The 15,873-nt window shown below is 34.7% G+C and overlaps 1 protein-coding gene and 1 long non-coding RNA gene across 4 annotated transcripts; one reads left to right on the plus strand and one right to left on the minus strand.

Moving 5' to 3' along the window:
* Positions 1-768: 768 nt before the first annotated feature.
* Positions 769-14,930, minus strand: lmbrd2a (LMBR1 domain containing 2a). 3 transcript variants are annotated; one of them, XM_056254826.1, is made up of 18 exons: positions 14,780-14,930; positions 13,620-13,837; positions 12,902-12,999; positions 12,633-12,731; positions 11,141-11,308; positions 9,528-9,738; positions 9,374-9,448; positions 8,862-8,975; positions 8,375-8,558; positions 7,033-7,214; positions 6,328-6,461; positions 6,124-6,229; positions 5,097-5,194; positions 4,893-4,996; positions 3,987-4,033; positions 3,770-3,878; positions 3,326-3,425; positions 769-1,702 (listed from the first exon to the last, which is right to left on the minus strand). In XM_056254826.1, the coding sequence occupies exons 2-18, from the start codon at positions 13,791-13,793 to the stop codon at positions 1,639-1,641; spliced, it is 2,067 nt and encodes a 688-aa protein (XP_056110801.1). In that variant the 5' UTR covers positions 13,794-13,837; positions 14,780-14,930; the 3' UTR covers positions 769-1,638. The 3 variants fall into 3 exon arrangements, with proteins under 3 accessions (XP_056110801.1, XP_056110800.1, XP_056110803.1); XM_056254825.1 differs by having other exon boundaries at positions 13,620-13,867; positions 14,780-14,928; XM_056254828.1 differs by having other exon boundaries at positions 13,620-13,815; positions 14,780-14,920.
* LOC130088178 (uncharacterized) lies at positions 7,463-9,684 on the plus strand. Its single transcript, XR_008807444.1, has 3 exons — positions 7,463-7,538; positions 8,365-8,447; positions 9,546-9,684. It is a non-coding gene; the product is annotated as an uncharacterized LOC130088178 (long non-coding RNA).
* Positions 14,931-15,873: the final 943 nt, after the last annotated feature.

Genomic DNA, 15,873 nt, shown 5'->3' on the forward strand with positions numbered 1-15,873 from the left:
CCCATGAAAAAATAGGTACTGCTGCACCCGTTCAATTAATAAAATCGATTTCTGGGGCCCCTAAAAGTGTGTGGGCCCTTAGAATCGTCCTAACTTTTCCCCCCTTAGCGGCGCCCCTGCATAGAAATAATCTGTTTCGATTTATAAAGGTTTTAATTTGAATACGTTTTTAATATTTTGTTCATACCCTACCTTTATCTATACCCCGATTACACCTAGTTGCTTTTAATTAGTGATTTACCTTCATTTTTCTAAGAGGAATATCTTTTTTCTGTAATTTTTGTACAATGCTATATTTTGCTAATTCACTCAGACTTTGTCTGTTAATCACTGGCACGGCAATAAATAAATACAGTCCACTTTAATTTTATGAATTATGTTTTGTTCAGCTCATAATAGAACATCATGTAGAGAAACACATCCAGATGACTAAATAATAAATTAGATAAATACCCCATATATTGCTTCATATCTGTTTATTTTAGAGTCATGTGGTGGTAAAGGGACTTTGTTACAGTGTTGTGTGGATGCCTACTTAAAGCACTTGAGATTTTGAATGTCAGAGACAGCACAAAAACAGAAATGGCATAAAACAACACTATCCTTTTCAGCTCTAACTCTGAAATATGGTGGGTGCGAGCTGCACGATGAGACCATAGATTGACATTTTTAGTGTTCTTTAAAAACACTCAAATCTGCCATTGAGCAGCATTAAAATATCAAGAAGGTTTTTTTTCTCATTCAGTACACGATTGTACAAGAAAGTAATTAAAATCTCAGGAATATTTATTTGAGGTATTGAGGAAATTCAAACAAACAAGAACAAATAAAAGAAAGAAAATAAAACAGCTGCTATACAGATTTGTGTCATCCCAAAAAAAAGCACAAATTGTCTTCAAAATTTCAGTAGCTCTGAGCAGTAATTTAATATTAATTCAGAGACATTTATAATAAATAGAACATAATTGAAAAAGTAAAACAGCATTCATGTTATATGCATTCACTTTTTGATCAAAGGGATTTGAAGTTTACAGTACAAAACACGAGCTCAATAACCAAAATGAGACATTTTCTTCATATTTTCTTCTGTAACTTTAAAGTGTGATCTGTTAAATAATGAACGGTTAAACAAAATACTCAAACAAAAGACAGAAGTGTTTCCTGTAGGTGATTTACTGGTCGAACAAGTTCTCATCCTGAGGGCGAAAGTTCAGAGTGAAGTGTAGATCAGGACACAGTGAGACCTTCATGCATCTGGGTGACCTTAAATAAACTCTATTCTCTAAACAGAAACTTTAAACTTCAAATTAGGATTCTATAGAGAACTAACGTGACACTTTTTCTTCCCTTTTTCAGCCAAATATTAATGTTCCTCTGCATGAAAACCAACCGTCACTGCTGTGAAGATACTGTAGCTACACTATAGTTGTGTACAGTATGTGGGGTTTGCTATTTTGGCTTCATCTGGAAGTAAAGGGACAATGAGAGGTAAGAGCAACACACACACAAACACACAGAAAACACATTCAGTACAAAGAGACACAGAAGCGTTAAAGCTGCAGTCTCTCACTGGACACTTCAGGAAGAGTGTGAAGATTAAAAAGTGCAAACAGTTTCCCTTTATTGTTCTCCTTGTTCTCATACATCATCAAAGATGCGGCTACGAGATGCAGAGGTCGCGAGGTATTGTCCTCCAGCGTACCTACAGAGAGATGACATTCATTAACAACGAGAGAACTACATGTTCTTCAGTGAAAACCTTCAAAATACATAATGTCCCAATAGTTTCTCCTTATATCTTATACTTGAAATGTGTCATTGTGTGCGGCAAATACCATTGGCTCTTAGGATAAATAGCTTGTTCATCATTTTCAAATCGCTTTTTGTAAAAGCGTCAGTGAGTGATATAAATCAAATCAAAATCCCTGAACGTTTACACAATGTCATCACACAATTAATTTTATTATTGTATTTACTATATATATTTACTTTCTCTTTTACATGGGTAAGAAGTGTTGTATGAATAAAGAACAAAATAAAAATTCAATAATCCTTAAATATATAACATAAACATATAACTAAATAAAACATTTATGGTGCGTTCACGTGCTATGGTAATTATGGTAAATACCAAAAGCCGACGTGGAAAATGTACATGAACACCCCCTCATGTGGTATTTTCCACTGGGCAACTCGTAGAATATTTTGATGCACGAGTTGCCGAGATGAGATAACCTTTGACCTTCTCAAAATGGCGGAGAGTAACGCGAAAGTCGTGAACAAGGGGGTAATCCATCAGCCGGAAGTTGAAGCTGCCTCCGGGGGCCGCCATTGTAGCTGGCTATCACCTGCTGTTAGCATCCCATTGACTCCCATTCATTTTGGCGTCACTTTGACAGCGAATAACTTTACATCTGAGGCGTCCAAAGACTCCATTTGTCCATTATTTATTTCTCAAGAAACGGGACAATGGACAAAAGGCTCCATTACTTTGTATCTTACGTTATGGCCCCGTAGAAGCCATTCTTGTAAAAATAGGCTAACGATTGCGTCATAACCACGGGACGCTCTGTCGCACAGTAGAGAAATTACCGTATAGACAGAAGTAGAAGCTCGTAGGCAATCGTTTACTGTCTATGAGGCAATCGGGTGGACATGGAGGCATAAAGTCAAGGGAGAAACCCATAGATAGAGAGTTCATAAAAGCAACGGGACAAAATATTTCAACAACAGATTTGTTGCAGATTTCAATTCAGATTTGTCCCGGCACAGCTACTAGAAGGTCAGAACGGTTGCTCACGTGACAACTACGTCGTCAAGCTCAGTTTGAGCCTGCGCAGTGCGCTTGGCTATCAGGAAGTGAGTGCCCATGTTGGGCTTCAACTCTCTCCGTTGAAATCAATGGGGTCGCTGTATCCATTTCTTTTACTGTCTATGGTCGTGAATGGTAAAAATATGTACTATTCATGATCTATACAGCATATTCTTTACCGTTTGAGGTTTGATAAATCATCTTCTTGCTGTAGCAGATGACTTAAGCAATCTAAAATAGTTTTAGCTAAATAACAGGTCTGGATCTCCATCTTTGTACCACATTACGACAACAAAAGCAATTGAACGCAACACACTGGTAAATACCAGTTCACAAGTGGAAAATATCATATTTTCCATAGCACGTGAACGCACCATTAGTCTTTAAAAAAAGGTGGTCTGAGCGACAGCATAAAAATGCATAAGAAAAATAATATTCTCAAGCTAATGCTATTAGTAACTTTCCATGACTGAAATATGTTTATGTTATGAGATATAATGTAGTAATACAGACCTCCTGTTATCCGTTTCCAGCTGTTCTTCTCCAGTGAAGTCCAACGGTTCAACGTCTTGTAGTAATTCAGCCTTGTCGTTTCGATCTCTTCGAGACTGAGCTACACCTACACACACACACACACACACACCCAATGCTCTTCATCACATCTGACCAAAAACTCAAAGCAAGAGTATTTTCAGTAAAGGTCCTTGCACACTGAGTCCGAAATTTTCGTGTGCGTTTTTTCGTATTCGGGATGGCTCTGAATTGTCAAAACACCATTCAAAATGCTTGCTACGAATGCGAAAAACGCAGAAAATCGAACCCTATCCGATTTTTTTTTATGAGGGACGAAAGTTTCGGAGGCAGTGTGCATTTATTTTTTAACGTGCGAAAATTTCGGATGCGAATTTCGGGCTCAGTGTGCTATGGCCTTAGACTGACAGCGTGAATCGTCCTCACCTCGGCCAGTGTCTGTGCTGGAGCCGTCCGTCTCCTTCAGCTCTGAGTACGCACTTCTGCTCCTCCCGCCATATCTCTCCCTCTGATCACTGTAGCGTTCCCTCCATTCCTGACAGACAGAGACGTGATGAACGGAGAAACGGGGTTCAGACAGGCACAGTACTGTAATCTATCCTCATCATTAAATGCGAGGCAGTTTAGCCAGAAACACACTCACTCTCCGTCTGATCTCGCCATCCTCTGTCCTCTGCCGTTTTCTTTTTTCTGAAAACAAGAGCAAGGGTTTTAAAAACAATGAAATTATAACATGACATAATTTTTTATATTTGATATAATTTATAAATATAAATATATTGTCGTTATTTTGTATTTATATACACTATTGTTAAAGTTTAGGATTGGCAAGATTTTTTTATGTTTTTGAAAGAAGTTTTATGTTCACAGAGATTGCATATTCGATCAATAATACAGTAAAAACAGAACATTTTGAAATATTACTTTTTAAAATAACTGTTTATTAACTATGAATTAACTATTTTAATATGTTTATTCCTTGCTATTTTTTCCTGAGATCAAAGCTGAATTTTTTAGCATCATTGCTCCAGTCTTCAGTGTCACATGATCCTTTAGAAATCATTCTAATTTTATTATGATTAATTTTGAAAACTGTTGTGCTGCTTAATATTTTTGTGGAAACCATGATTACTTTCTGATTCACGATTCTGTGATAAATGGAAAGAACAAAAGAACAGCATTTATTTAATTTATTTAATTTGATATATAATGATATGATATATTTTATTTTATACATATATATATATTCTAATTGCAAAAGGTACCATGTAAAACTATAAAATGTAAATTATATTTAGATTGAAAAAAAAAGTCAGATTAGATTTTTGATTGATTGGGGAAAAAAAATATTTTTCTGACTGAAAATATACTTTGAATAAAATATTGATATATAAAATCTAGCAATATCATCCAGTCCTTCTTGGGACTGATGCGATTACATCAAAAAATAAAAAATAAATGTAATTTGTGTATATCTGCTAAACCTATTCTAACAATTAGGTTTGGACTAACATAGATTTGGACCAATTTTGAATTTGGTCTATAGTACCTCTCCGGATGAGTTCTCTCCCCTCGTCCACCAGGTCAGAGGTCAGATCATTCTCACCCATAAACTGCTGGAAGCCCAGCAAATTCAGACAGCGTGTGCCCAGGCTAGAATGAACAAGAGGAAAAACAAAGAGCTAACAGTCTTCCAACAACAACAGTTTCTGTAATATTTCAAAGATAAATATTTGTTGGAGTTACATCTTACCTGAAGTAAGTTGCAATGCAGAGCAAAACGATGAGCATAGGATAATAAATATAAAATCCATTAGCGATGAATGACAGGACCTGCATGGATCCCATTATCTATCATAAAGAGAGAGAATGATTTTGGAGTGAGGTAGCCATAAGTATCAATAGGGCTGGATGATTGTACATGATATAAAATATGACATAAAATTAAGCAACATCATTAATGCTGTGAGTTTAATATGCTTTTTATATGGCAAATTAGTTTTCCTATAGGCATATTAGACAACGATATTTTAATGGTGTCTCTGGTTTAAAACACCGTAGCAAAAATTGTAATTTGAGAATTCCAATTAAAAACAAATTCTGTATTTTGTTTGCAACAAGATACAGAATTGCATTTTTCCATATTGCATTTTTAGCAAATAATCATATTCATGGTCATACATGGTGTCTAACCATAAATATGATTATCTGCTAAAAAAATGGAATATGGCGACTTCATCTTTTGTCTTTTCAATAAATTGTTTGCAGTGACAGCATATAAATGCATGAGAAAAATAATATTCATTATTGATCAAGTTAATTGCACATGAATGCTGTGATTTTAATATGCTTTATGTAATGTATGCCAATTAGTTTTCATATATAGACATTAGACTCGCAAGACAAAGATATTTTAATAGATTTTTTTATTTTCTATTTAATAGATATTTTAATCTTAATGACTTAAGTCAGTAGTAAAAATAGTGGTTTTAGAAAGCCTTTTGTCCACATCTTCAATAAAAAGTGTTCATATAAGTGGTCATTGCATTTTTAGTAAATTAAAGTTTAATTTAAATTTAGTAAAATAAAGTAGATGTTGTTTATTACCAAGTATTGTTATGCATAAATTTAAATAAATCTATGTCATGAAGATATACTTTGAATACAAGGATGAAAATATCAATATTATTATAGTTATATAATCCAGCTAATTAAAGTCTTACATGCTAGTTATATAGATCTGTGATGGTATTTTTGCATGAGAGTGGTGTGTGACTCACTGAATTGTACGCTGTCTGCTGTCTCTGCTGATGGGAGATGGTGGAGTCCATGTGAATCACACCCAGAAAGTTCAGACACAGCGGAGGCGTCAAACGACAAAACAACCTGCACATCAATCAGATCGAAATGCTGAACACACTGATACAGCAACAGATCAAAACAACCAGAGATGGTTTTTGTAACAGTCACATGGTGTTTCGTACATGCCGCTGAACTGCAGGCTGTAGGCGTCCGTCTGGTGGTGAGGGGCCAGGTAATAATAATTAAAGACTCGGATCCGGAACACAGTGGAGTACACGCAGTAACACAAGAAGAATATGGTGACAAAACACGCCATCTAGAGGACAAACACAAAATAACAATGTACAGGTTGCAGTTTTTTCAACCTCACCATCCACTTTTCACCAATAATTCCCAAGTCATGTTGGTTTACATATTAATGTGACATTATGCAAGTAAAATGGTTTGCAAACACCGTTTTATTTTGACTTTAAGTACAAAAATGATTACGTGCAAAGCACCAAGTAGACCTGTCACGATCATGAATTTTGTGCTGACGATTAATTGTCATACAAATAAATGTGATCAATGATTTGATTCTGGTTTGTTCAATTCACTTACAGTGTAAACCAAATATGTTTTATTCCCCACTTGGAATTGTACATAAAAGAAAATAAAGCAATAAGCCCCAAGAAACGGTTGTTTACAGTGAACAACTAAATAATCGCAGTCATAGGCTCAAAAATATTTGTAATAAAAATAATGCAAAATATGTTTTCATGCATGTGGCAAAAAGTTTATTTTCGCGCATTTCTCAGCCATGCTGGCGGAAGTACGCAGCTTTCTGATTGGCTGTATGCAGCCTTCTCCATTATATGTGTGATTGTGCTTGTGCTTGTGTTCCTCACCTCTATGTAAACATAGTTGTAGTCTCTCTCTGCGAGCTGGATGAAGACAGCGAAGAGAGACAGAACGGGCTGTGTGCTGAAGAAGGTGCATTCAGACCAGACCACGGCTGCAGAGAACAGGCATAAAAGCACAGCCAGCACGCGGTAACACCAGCGCCGGAAAACACACTCCCAGTACCACTCTGCAGGACAGAGAGAGATGCATGAGGTTATTACCCAAACAAACTGCTCCTTTGACTCAATATCATAGCTTATAATAGCATTCATTACTTAAGGTTAGCGATTTGAACAAATCCTTAACACTAAATATAAAACTGTACTGTGCAATGTGTGCGCTCGGACATGAATGACATCTCAAATTGTGCGGCTTGTTGATGAAAGGTTTTCTGTTCTGTAAGCGATCAGACTTGGATTACAAAACAGGCAAAAATCAGGGGTCAGAGCCACTGATAACAACTTAGCAATCGCATTTCAACACTCAGAGTTTCTCTTTGTGCTGGTCACGGGTAGATGGACAATAGTCATGTGTGCTGAAATGAACCAACCATTCCAAACATACATACTATACAGAGTCTTTTCAAAGTGGTTTGACATTTGATAAGAAAACAATTGATATTTTCTATTGGCATTTGGCAAAAAAAACCTGTTCCACAAACATTGCAATCTTGCTAAACTTGTTTTTGTGGAAGTCTGGTTTTATAGAAAAATCCTCTCATCTGTTTCATCAACCTGGGTGGTTTCTGATGCTCTATATTTCATAAAACTAGACTGTTCCACAAAAACAAGTTTAGCAAGATTGCAATTTTTGTAAAACAGTCTTGTTTATTTTAGAAAAATCCTAAAATATCGAGGTGCAGAAACCACCCAGGTAAAGCTTGCGTTGAAGAAACAGATGAGCAAACTTAGTTGTAGGAATCAATTAAACGGTGATAAGGTAATAAGATGTATATTTTAGACCAGGGGCATCTTCACAAAACCTCTTAAGGCTAAAAGTTATTCCTAATGTGGAAATTTAAGGGTGTGTCGCTAATTTTAGGACTGGTACATTTTTCATCTAAGAGTAATTCACAAAGCATTGTAACGTTAAAAGTATCTCCTAAACCTAGTACAGCTCAGAAGTCCTCCTGAGAAACTCAGAAACGACCCAAAGCATATCTGCTGCATTGTTTGTCAGGAATGCATTGTTTTAAAGTCTTTTTTTAGGCGTTCTCATTGTGAATGAGCCTTTACTCTGTTGAAGGATCACAGATCTCTGTATCTCTCATAAAGGTGTTATTGTAGTAAGAGCAGAAAGGTATTTTCGGCTACAAAAGAGAGAGAATGTGTCCCCAGGTTTCCTCACCCACGGTGGGCGTGTACAGGTACTTGCTGATCCATCCAGGCGGTTCTGCAGAGGGGAAGCTGTGAATGAACTGGTGAGTGGAGCTTGTCTCGTTTTTGGCCACGTCCTCTAAGTGAAAAGCCTCGTCCAATAGAATCTGCCACTGAACTTGTGTGCGGTTATGCCTCTGAACAGCATAGATCACCTGACAGGAGATATTAATACAATGCATAAGTCTCAATCATGATATTTGAATATAAATACATTTATATAATGCAAAATATTTCAAATAATTAATGTTTATATTTATAATTATATTATTTTACATTTGAAATGAACAAAACTTAAATTTACAATTTTAATGCATTTCATATTAAAATTAAATTTTAAATATTAAAAGTGACATTTTTTAAAATTGTAAAAAAAATAGTTATATTATTTATAAATAATAAACATCAGTGAATTTGCTTTATATTAATATTCTATATAGCTGCAGTGTTTTTATTACCTTTTTATGTAGTTTGACTAAACTATTTTTACTAGGATAAGGGTTTCCTTTGTCATCAAAGTCCTCATAATCGTCCATGTTTCTGCCCATCTTTTCCTGGTATTCTACAGGACACTGAGAAAGATGTGAGGGTATTAATACTCCATAGGTGCGTCCCAATTTGGATACTTGTGCACTATTCTATAATGTTTTGTAGTATAAATAGTGTGAGTAGAGATTTCACTGAAAATGCCAAATAGAAAAAGTGCGCTTTAAATAGCTGGACGAAGCACTTAATAAACCAGGAAAAAAAAGAAAAGCGTGTAATGTTGGACAGTTCATGCACTCAACTGTCACAACTTTAATTATGTAGCGGAGGGGGAGGGGCATCAGACTCAGATGTTGAATGATAAAATAACCTTATACAATTCATTCTCTACTTGGTTGAGTGCGTAGTGTATAGTCTATCATTTGGGAACCACCATATATTTACACATGTACAATCAGTAAGATGAAGATTATATGAAACTTACCTTTCTCAGAATGGTGTCAATGCATTTGCGTAGAGGATGGTTGTATTTGATTGTTTCATTAACCGTTCTGACATCCTGTGGACATTTAAGTATGCATTTTTTTTTTTTATAAGATAATGCATGGACTTTGATCAAAGAAATGACAATCCCTCACCTCCATAACATCTTCCAGGTTTTCTTCGGCGTCTGCTTTTTCCGTCATCAGTTTCGCTGCTTTAAAGTACGTCTTTGCCAGCAGCTGTCCGTGGCACGATGCCCTCCAATAGGAGCGCGGGATTTCCACCAGGCCGTATCCCAGCAGCAACACCAGCAGGAACAGCCCCCAGGTGTTGGCGGCGGTAATGCCAATCGTCCGCAAGTCAGACCTTTACAAATATGTGTAAGGGCCATTCCACCGAATGGGTGACATTTGCTTGTTGTAACTCTTCAAAATTAAACTTTATTTTTTATCTTTTTCAACATTGAATCTAATACTACACATATTTAACTATTCAAAATGTGTATTGGTCAATCTCAGGCAACTTTATTTATTTTTTACAAGGTTTAAGCAGAAGATGGGCGCATGTTTTCTCAATCCTGTTACCGAAAATCATGTCCCATTTAAAAAGCAAGTTTAAAAGCATGTCAATTAATTCCTTTGTTTTCCCCACAAGAAAGTGTTTATTTTAAAGAAATTGTTGGTTATATGTTCAAAAAATTGATATTTGTTACAATAAAATCACTATTAAGGCAAGGTGTATTTTAATAAAAAAACACAAAGCCATTTTTTCATTTTAAATAAGACCGAAGCCTCAAGTTTATATATATATATATTTTTTAATTTATTAAATAATTGTATAAATTATGGGCCAAACAAAACTGATAAAAATAGTGGTTTAATTTTATTTTTTTAGAAAAAGAAAAAAATAGTAACAGGACTGAAAGTGACAGGATTGAGTTTTTAAGCAAAAAGTTATCAAATACATGCATATGGCCACATAGCATAGATGCTAATAACATGAGGACACTGAGCCATTTCTAGTGCCTTACCAAAAGTTAATATTTTTAAAATAAAAAATGTAAATCTAAGAAAAAGTTTAGGTAACAGGACCGTATGTTGAGATTGACCTTCTCAGTCATAGTTACAATTTCATCAAATATACAGAAATTAAAATGAGAGGACTTACTTATGGTCGCCCCATTGCCTTCAGAAGATCCAGATGATGCAACTTACTGTTGAAAATGTGTCTTGTGTAATATTCTACGTTTTTCAGAGGCGGGATGTAATAGGGTAACAGGACTGAGTGTAAACCCGGGGACATGACTAAAATATGTATTTTATCTAAAAAATTTAATTTTAAAATTTAATTCTCTTTAATTTTAAAGCAGATTGGATATAAAGTTACACAACAATGCAAAAGAAATCAGATTTCTGAAGTATTTTAATCATTATATTTCATGGTAAAGTTTAGAGATAGAGAGTGGGGACATGCAGAAAATGCTATTTTTTAGTGTTCTATGCAGTTTTTATTAATTTTTTTAATTATACATTTTAAATTTGTAGTTAGCTTAATATGCATGACATTTTGCTTAATAATAAAATGTATTTTAGAGTTAATTTTCATGCAATTTTATACATATAATGTCCTGGGGACAGAAATGTCACCCTTTCGGTGGAATGGCTCATAAATTAAATATGTCAGCTTGGGAAGTGAGATGTGCATTGGTCTAGAAATGAAAGGAGTTTTGTGATTGGCTGAAGGGGAAAGAAGAGGGCGTAACACTAACCAGGAGAGGTGCCACTTCGGAGTGACGGCGACGTAGATGAGCAGGGAGCAGAAGATAAGCAGGTATGTGCCATAATAAATGGCGTTTTCTATCAGGGCTGTTTTTATTTTCCCTGAGATGGAGAAACCTCCTGAACGTGCATACGACTGCATGAAGGGAATCAAGAGCCTGCGCACACGGGAACAAGATGTTAGAACATTTTTCAAATCCTTTATACTTTTGTAAGAGCAAAATCTGTCTTTGAATTTGTCATTACAAAAAAGTGCCATAAAATAGAAATGATTTAACGTCACTAATGATGCTACTGTTACTGGTCTGTCAGTAGTGTTGTTATATGGGCCGCACGCACCCCAATTTTCAGCAGCCTTGGTTCCAGAAGTATTTTCCCCATTTGTGTTTTTGTGGGCATGAAGTACTCATTCCATGAATAATAATAATAATACAAAACTATAGTAGTAGTATAATACCAAATAAATGACTGTCGTCTTACAAAAAGTCTAATAAAAATGCTATTTTTTTTTTGCAATATGTTTATTGCAGGATATTTAAATATATACAAGTATTGTAAATATTAAGTTGTATACTCGACTGCATGATTTGCAATGCTTCAAGAGAGTGGGATTTTACTGCTGAGCTTATTTGATGTAATGTACATTTCTGGTACTGTTCAAGTGTCGTCAAAAATTACCTTTTTTTTCAATGAAATGACTATGTTTTTATTTAATATTTTGTATTTTTAGGGGATTTTATGGTACTAAATTATATTTATGTAGTAGTTATAATCCATTTATTCACTTTTTGAGCATGGATCTGAAATTTTAATTTCCAACTTAAACTGTCATAAACCTTTAATGCTTTGGTGCACATACTTCAATTTGGTCTCTTTTTAAAGATGACACTTAGCAAATTATTGCTGCTGAAGTGAAAACTGTTTTAAAAAATTAACTTGAAAAAAAGTTATACAATTTTACATTTATTCTTATGAAAAATTTGACTCTAAAACTGTAAGAAAATCAAAGCCATAAATCCAAACAAGGTGTGTCTTAAATTTGAGGTTGATAACGCAAAAAAAATAGCTTTCAGTAAGTTTTTGTTTGGGCGCAGTACCAAACACTTCCACTAGATCAAATTCGCCTCCCATTCATTTCCAATGCGGTCATTTTTGACCATGAACAAGTGTGACTTTTTTCAGGACCATTTCGGGATTTATTTTTGTGTTCACATAGCAAGCGCCAAAATCTTCACCAAGTTTCATACCATACCATCCTAAAAAAAAAAAAACCTTAATTTTCTTTTGGTCAAAGATGACCGAACAGTACCAGAGGGTAAAACTTATTTTTTTTAATTGAGTGAGAATATTGTATTACAGCTTAAAACATTTAACAATATCAGATCTCATAGTAGATCTGTCTTGAAAAGATGTTTATTTCCAGAACCCTACTGTTGCACTTTATTGTGAAGAAACACAGGAATGACACAATTTCTCTCGCACCATGTCAGGAACTGTGACGTCCAGTACACCACCCTCCAAAACACGGGAAGAATCCCATCTGGGATGTAACTCCAAGGCTTATGGCAAGACTTTGCGACCCTATAATCAGGAGAAGGTGGGGTGATGTGGATAAAGTTAATAAATAACCATATTCAGCATGTTAACTAAACATAAAAGTCTTAGCACTATTTGTACAACAGTGTTTAAACAAATTTCAAGGCTTTATTTCTTCCTAGAACTATTCATTAGATCAAAGCAAACCTCTTTACCTTTGTGTCGGAAATACCGAAGAGTTGGAGGAGTTATCACGTCGCATGTTGCTCGGCACCAAGTGGACACTATCAATCTCACACTGGTTATATATGGTCTGCAGATGCACAAGCAAACGAAACATCACCAGGGTTGAGAATACAACAACAGATTTAGGTTTTATTTTGTGTTTTGTTAGTGCTTCTTTTTCCCGCAGGAAATGTCCTGTATTGCACGCTTGCCATCTGTTGATCATGTCAGTCATGCATACACTAAAAGATGTTTTGTAAATGGCTCTAGATAACAGCATATGTTAAATGCCTTAATTATTGAAATAATTGTAAGAGTTGTAAAGAGAGTTTACATAATTTTCTATACTTTCCATTAAATGTCCAGTAATCATTTTAAATATAATTTCATAAAGATTGCACAAAAAAGAACATGACCTTTTTTTTATTATTATTTCTGAACATCCCATGACTGCATTTAGCTCACACTTTATCCATACTGAGAACACTTTTTTATGTTTATAGACCTGCAACCTTTCAGTTTGCAACTTACCACAACACTTCAAACTACAGTAGTCAACATTTGAAGTGGATCAAAAAAAGTTCATCAAAGTTGTCCTAAGACAAGAAGTATTGTTGTAATTCATGTATAACTTTGATGAAAGGTTTTGATCCACTTCAAATGTTGACTACTGTGGTATGGTCTGTAACTGCTTCCAGGCGGTCTCACCGTGCTGACGTCCAGTGGGAGGATGAAGACGATGAGGAAGCACAGGAACCAGGCGAGGAGGGTGGCGAACAGGACCATCCGATGCTGCTTGTGAAAGTCTCCATAGCGGTGTAGCAAGAAGAGCGCGAGGAAGAACACCACCACCACCTCCAGCGCGAGCGCCACGCCACTCATCCCGACTGCTCTCTCTCTCTCTCTCTCACATGTAACCCGTCAGACTGGCACAAGACACGCCATCAACACAGGCACTGTTTGGATAGAGCAACTTTATCAAGATTCATGTACATCTAATATTGACATTAGTAACATTGTAATCAAAGCCATAATGGCTGGAATGTGTCTTTCACTGAAACAAACAGGGTGAACCTTGCAAAGAAATTCCCAGGAAATATTTTTACCCCCAAATAAAAAGAAAGAAAATAAAATTATATATTGCATTTTAAAATGTATAATAATGCATATTGTATGCTATGTATATATATATATATATATATATATATATATATATAGTTACAAAAATAAATTCTGTCTTTTCAGCAAATTAACGTTAAATATGAGTGAAATATGCTAAAATAAAATATGAAGTTAAATAAAATTATAAAATAAAATTTCAAATAATTTGTCATTTTATTATGTACATTTAATTTTCCATTACTTAAATTATATATATATATATATACATACACATACACACACACACACATTTAAGCAATGGAACAAAAAAGTATTACTGTTGTTAAATCGATTAACAGTAAACGTGGATTATTAAAATTATGTAAACGATAAAAATAATAATTCAAAGACGTTCAATTCTTTTAATTAAATAGTCAATGTTTACAAAAAATTATTAACTAAACACTTAACGTTATACATAGAAAATAAAGGGGGGAAATATAAAGTATCAGAAACCCAATTACAACGGGTGCTAAACTATTGAATTTACTAACGGTACCGTTGTAATATCATGTTTGTTACAGTTGAATACCTAACGTTAGATTACCGGTCGCTAAATGTATTTCAGGACACGTCAATCATTGCGTAATTAACAGTACAGAGTCAAAAAGCTTCGGTTCTGTCACAGCTATCGGAGGACTTTTCCGTTACAACTCATTCTCTGACCGCCAATAAAACATTATAGAAAGACATGGACAGAAACTTACGAGTTAACCAGACCGTCAGGACGATATCTGAAGAAAGAGCTTAGGTCCGTTGAGTGAATGATCACATCTCGTGATAGAAATTTAGCTGTCCGTGATATTTGTGTACAGAAGAACCTCTTGACGTGTCACGTAACTGCGCAGTGATGCGCTTCCTGTTCTCGTGATGTATTATGGGAAATGTAGTTTTTCAAAGTTTAATTTACAATTTTGTAAAATAAATATTAGATTTTAGTAACATGAAAACGCCAGGCAATTAAAGTTTCCTCCGTTTTTTTATATTTCACATTACCGCGTTTATTAAATGACATTTTTCTGAATCATTTGTGATGTAAATTTTTGTTTTAATAACATGGACAATATTAAATGTCCCTATGTTTATTCATATATCATGCTGTGTTAACATTGATTTAGCCCTATTGGTAAAAAAATATTCTGTGAAGTATTTAGTTTTAGTAACATAAAACACATGGTGATTAAAGGCCCTTCAGTTTATTTGTATTTCGTATGACTGTTTATAACCTACTGTATTCTTTATGTTTACAATTTTGTGAAGTCAATTTTTGTTTTAGTAACAACATAAACACAAGATTAAAGGTCCCTCAGTTCATTTCTATTTCATATTACTGTGTTTATATTGAATATACAACCATTACAGTGTTAGAAGAATTTAAATGTCACCATTAACCAAAGAAATTATACAGGTGAAACTCGAAAAATTTGAATATCGTGCAAAAGTTATAATTTTGATGATCGTGGCTTACAGCTTATGAAAACCCCAAATTCAAAATCTCAGAAAATTGTAATAATACATAAAATAAAATAAAAGGATTTTAAATACAGAAATGTCGGCCCTCTGAAAAGTATAATAATGCATGTATATAGTTATATATACTAAATATATTAGATTCACCTTTTAATTTGAAATACTGAAATACATGAACTGTTGCACGAGTTTCACCCGTAAATAGAGTTGATTGTCAGATGCCAACAAATAGTCTACAGGAACCAAGTGCAAACCTTTCTTGAGATCTTTGACTTTTAGGCCCTATTTGTGAATGAAGTTGAGCAGAATATCAGAGAAGAGTCCGTCAGAA

The sequence above is a fragment of the Rhinichthys klamathensis genome, unplaced genomic scaffold (genome assembly GCF_029890125.1).
Source record: "Rhinichthys klamathensis goyatoka isolate OS25496 unplaced genomic scaffold, OSU_Roscu_1.1 h1tg000114l_1, whole genome shotgun sequence".
NCBI classification, from domain to species: Eukaryota; Metazoa; Chordata; class Actinopteri; order Cypriniformes; family Leuciscidae; genus Rhinichthys; species Rhinichthys klamathensis.

What these genes read in the sequence shown, in the direction of transcription:
- lmbrd2a (XM_056254826.1), bottom strand. Translation starts at nt 13,793, where the DNA reads ATGAGTGGCGTGGCGCTCGCGCTGGAGGTGGTGGTGGTGTTCTTCCTC. An exon ending in ACAACTATGTTTACATAGAG is followed by an intron (nt 6,462 to 7,032) that starts GTGAGGAACACA and finishes TTTGTCCTCTAG; the next exon opens with ATGGCGTGTTTTGTCACCAT. An exon ending in AGCCTGCAGTTCAGCGGCAT is followed by an intron (nt 6,230 to 6,327) that starts GTACGAAACACC and finishes ATTGATGTGCAG; the next exon opens with GTTGTTTTGTCGTTTGACGC.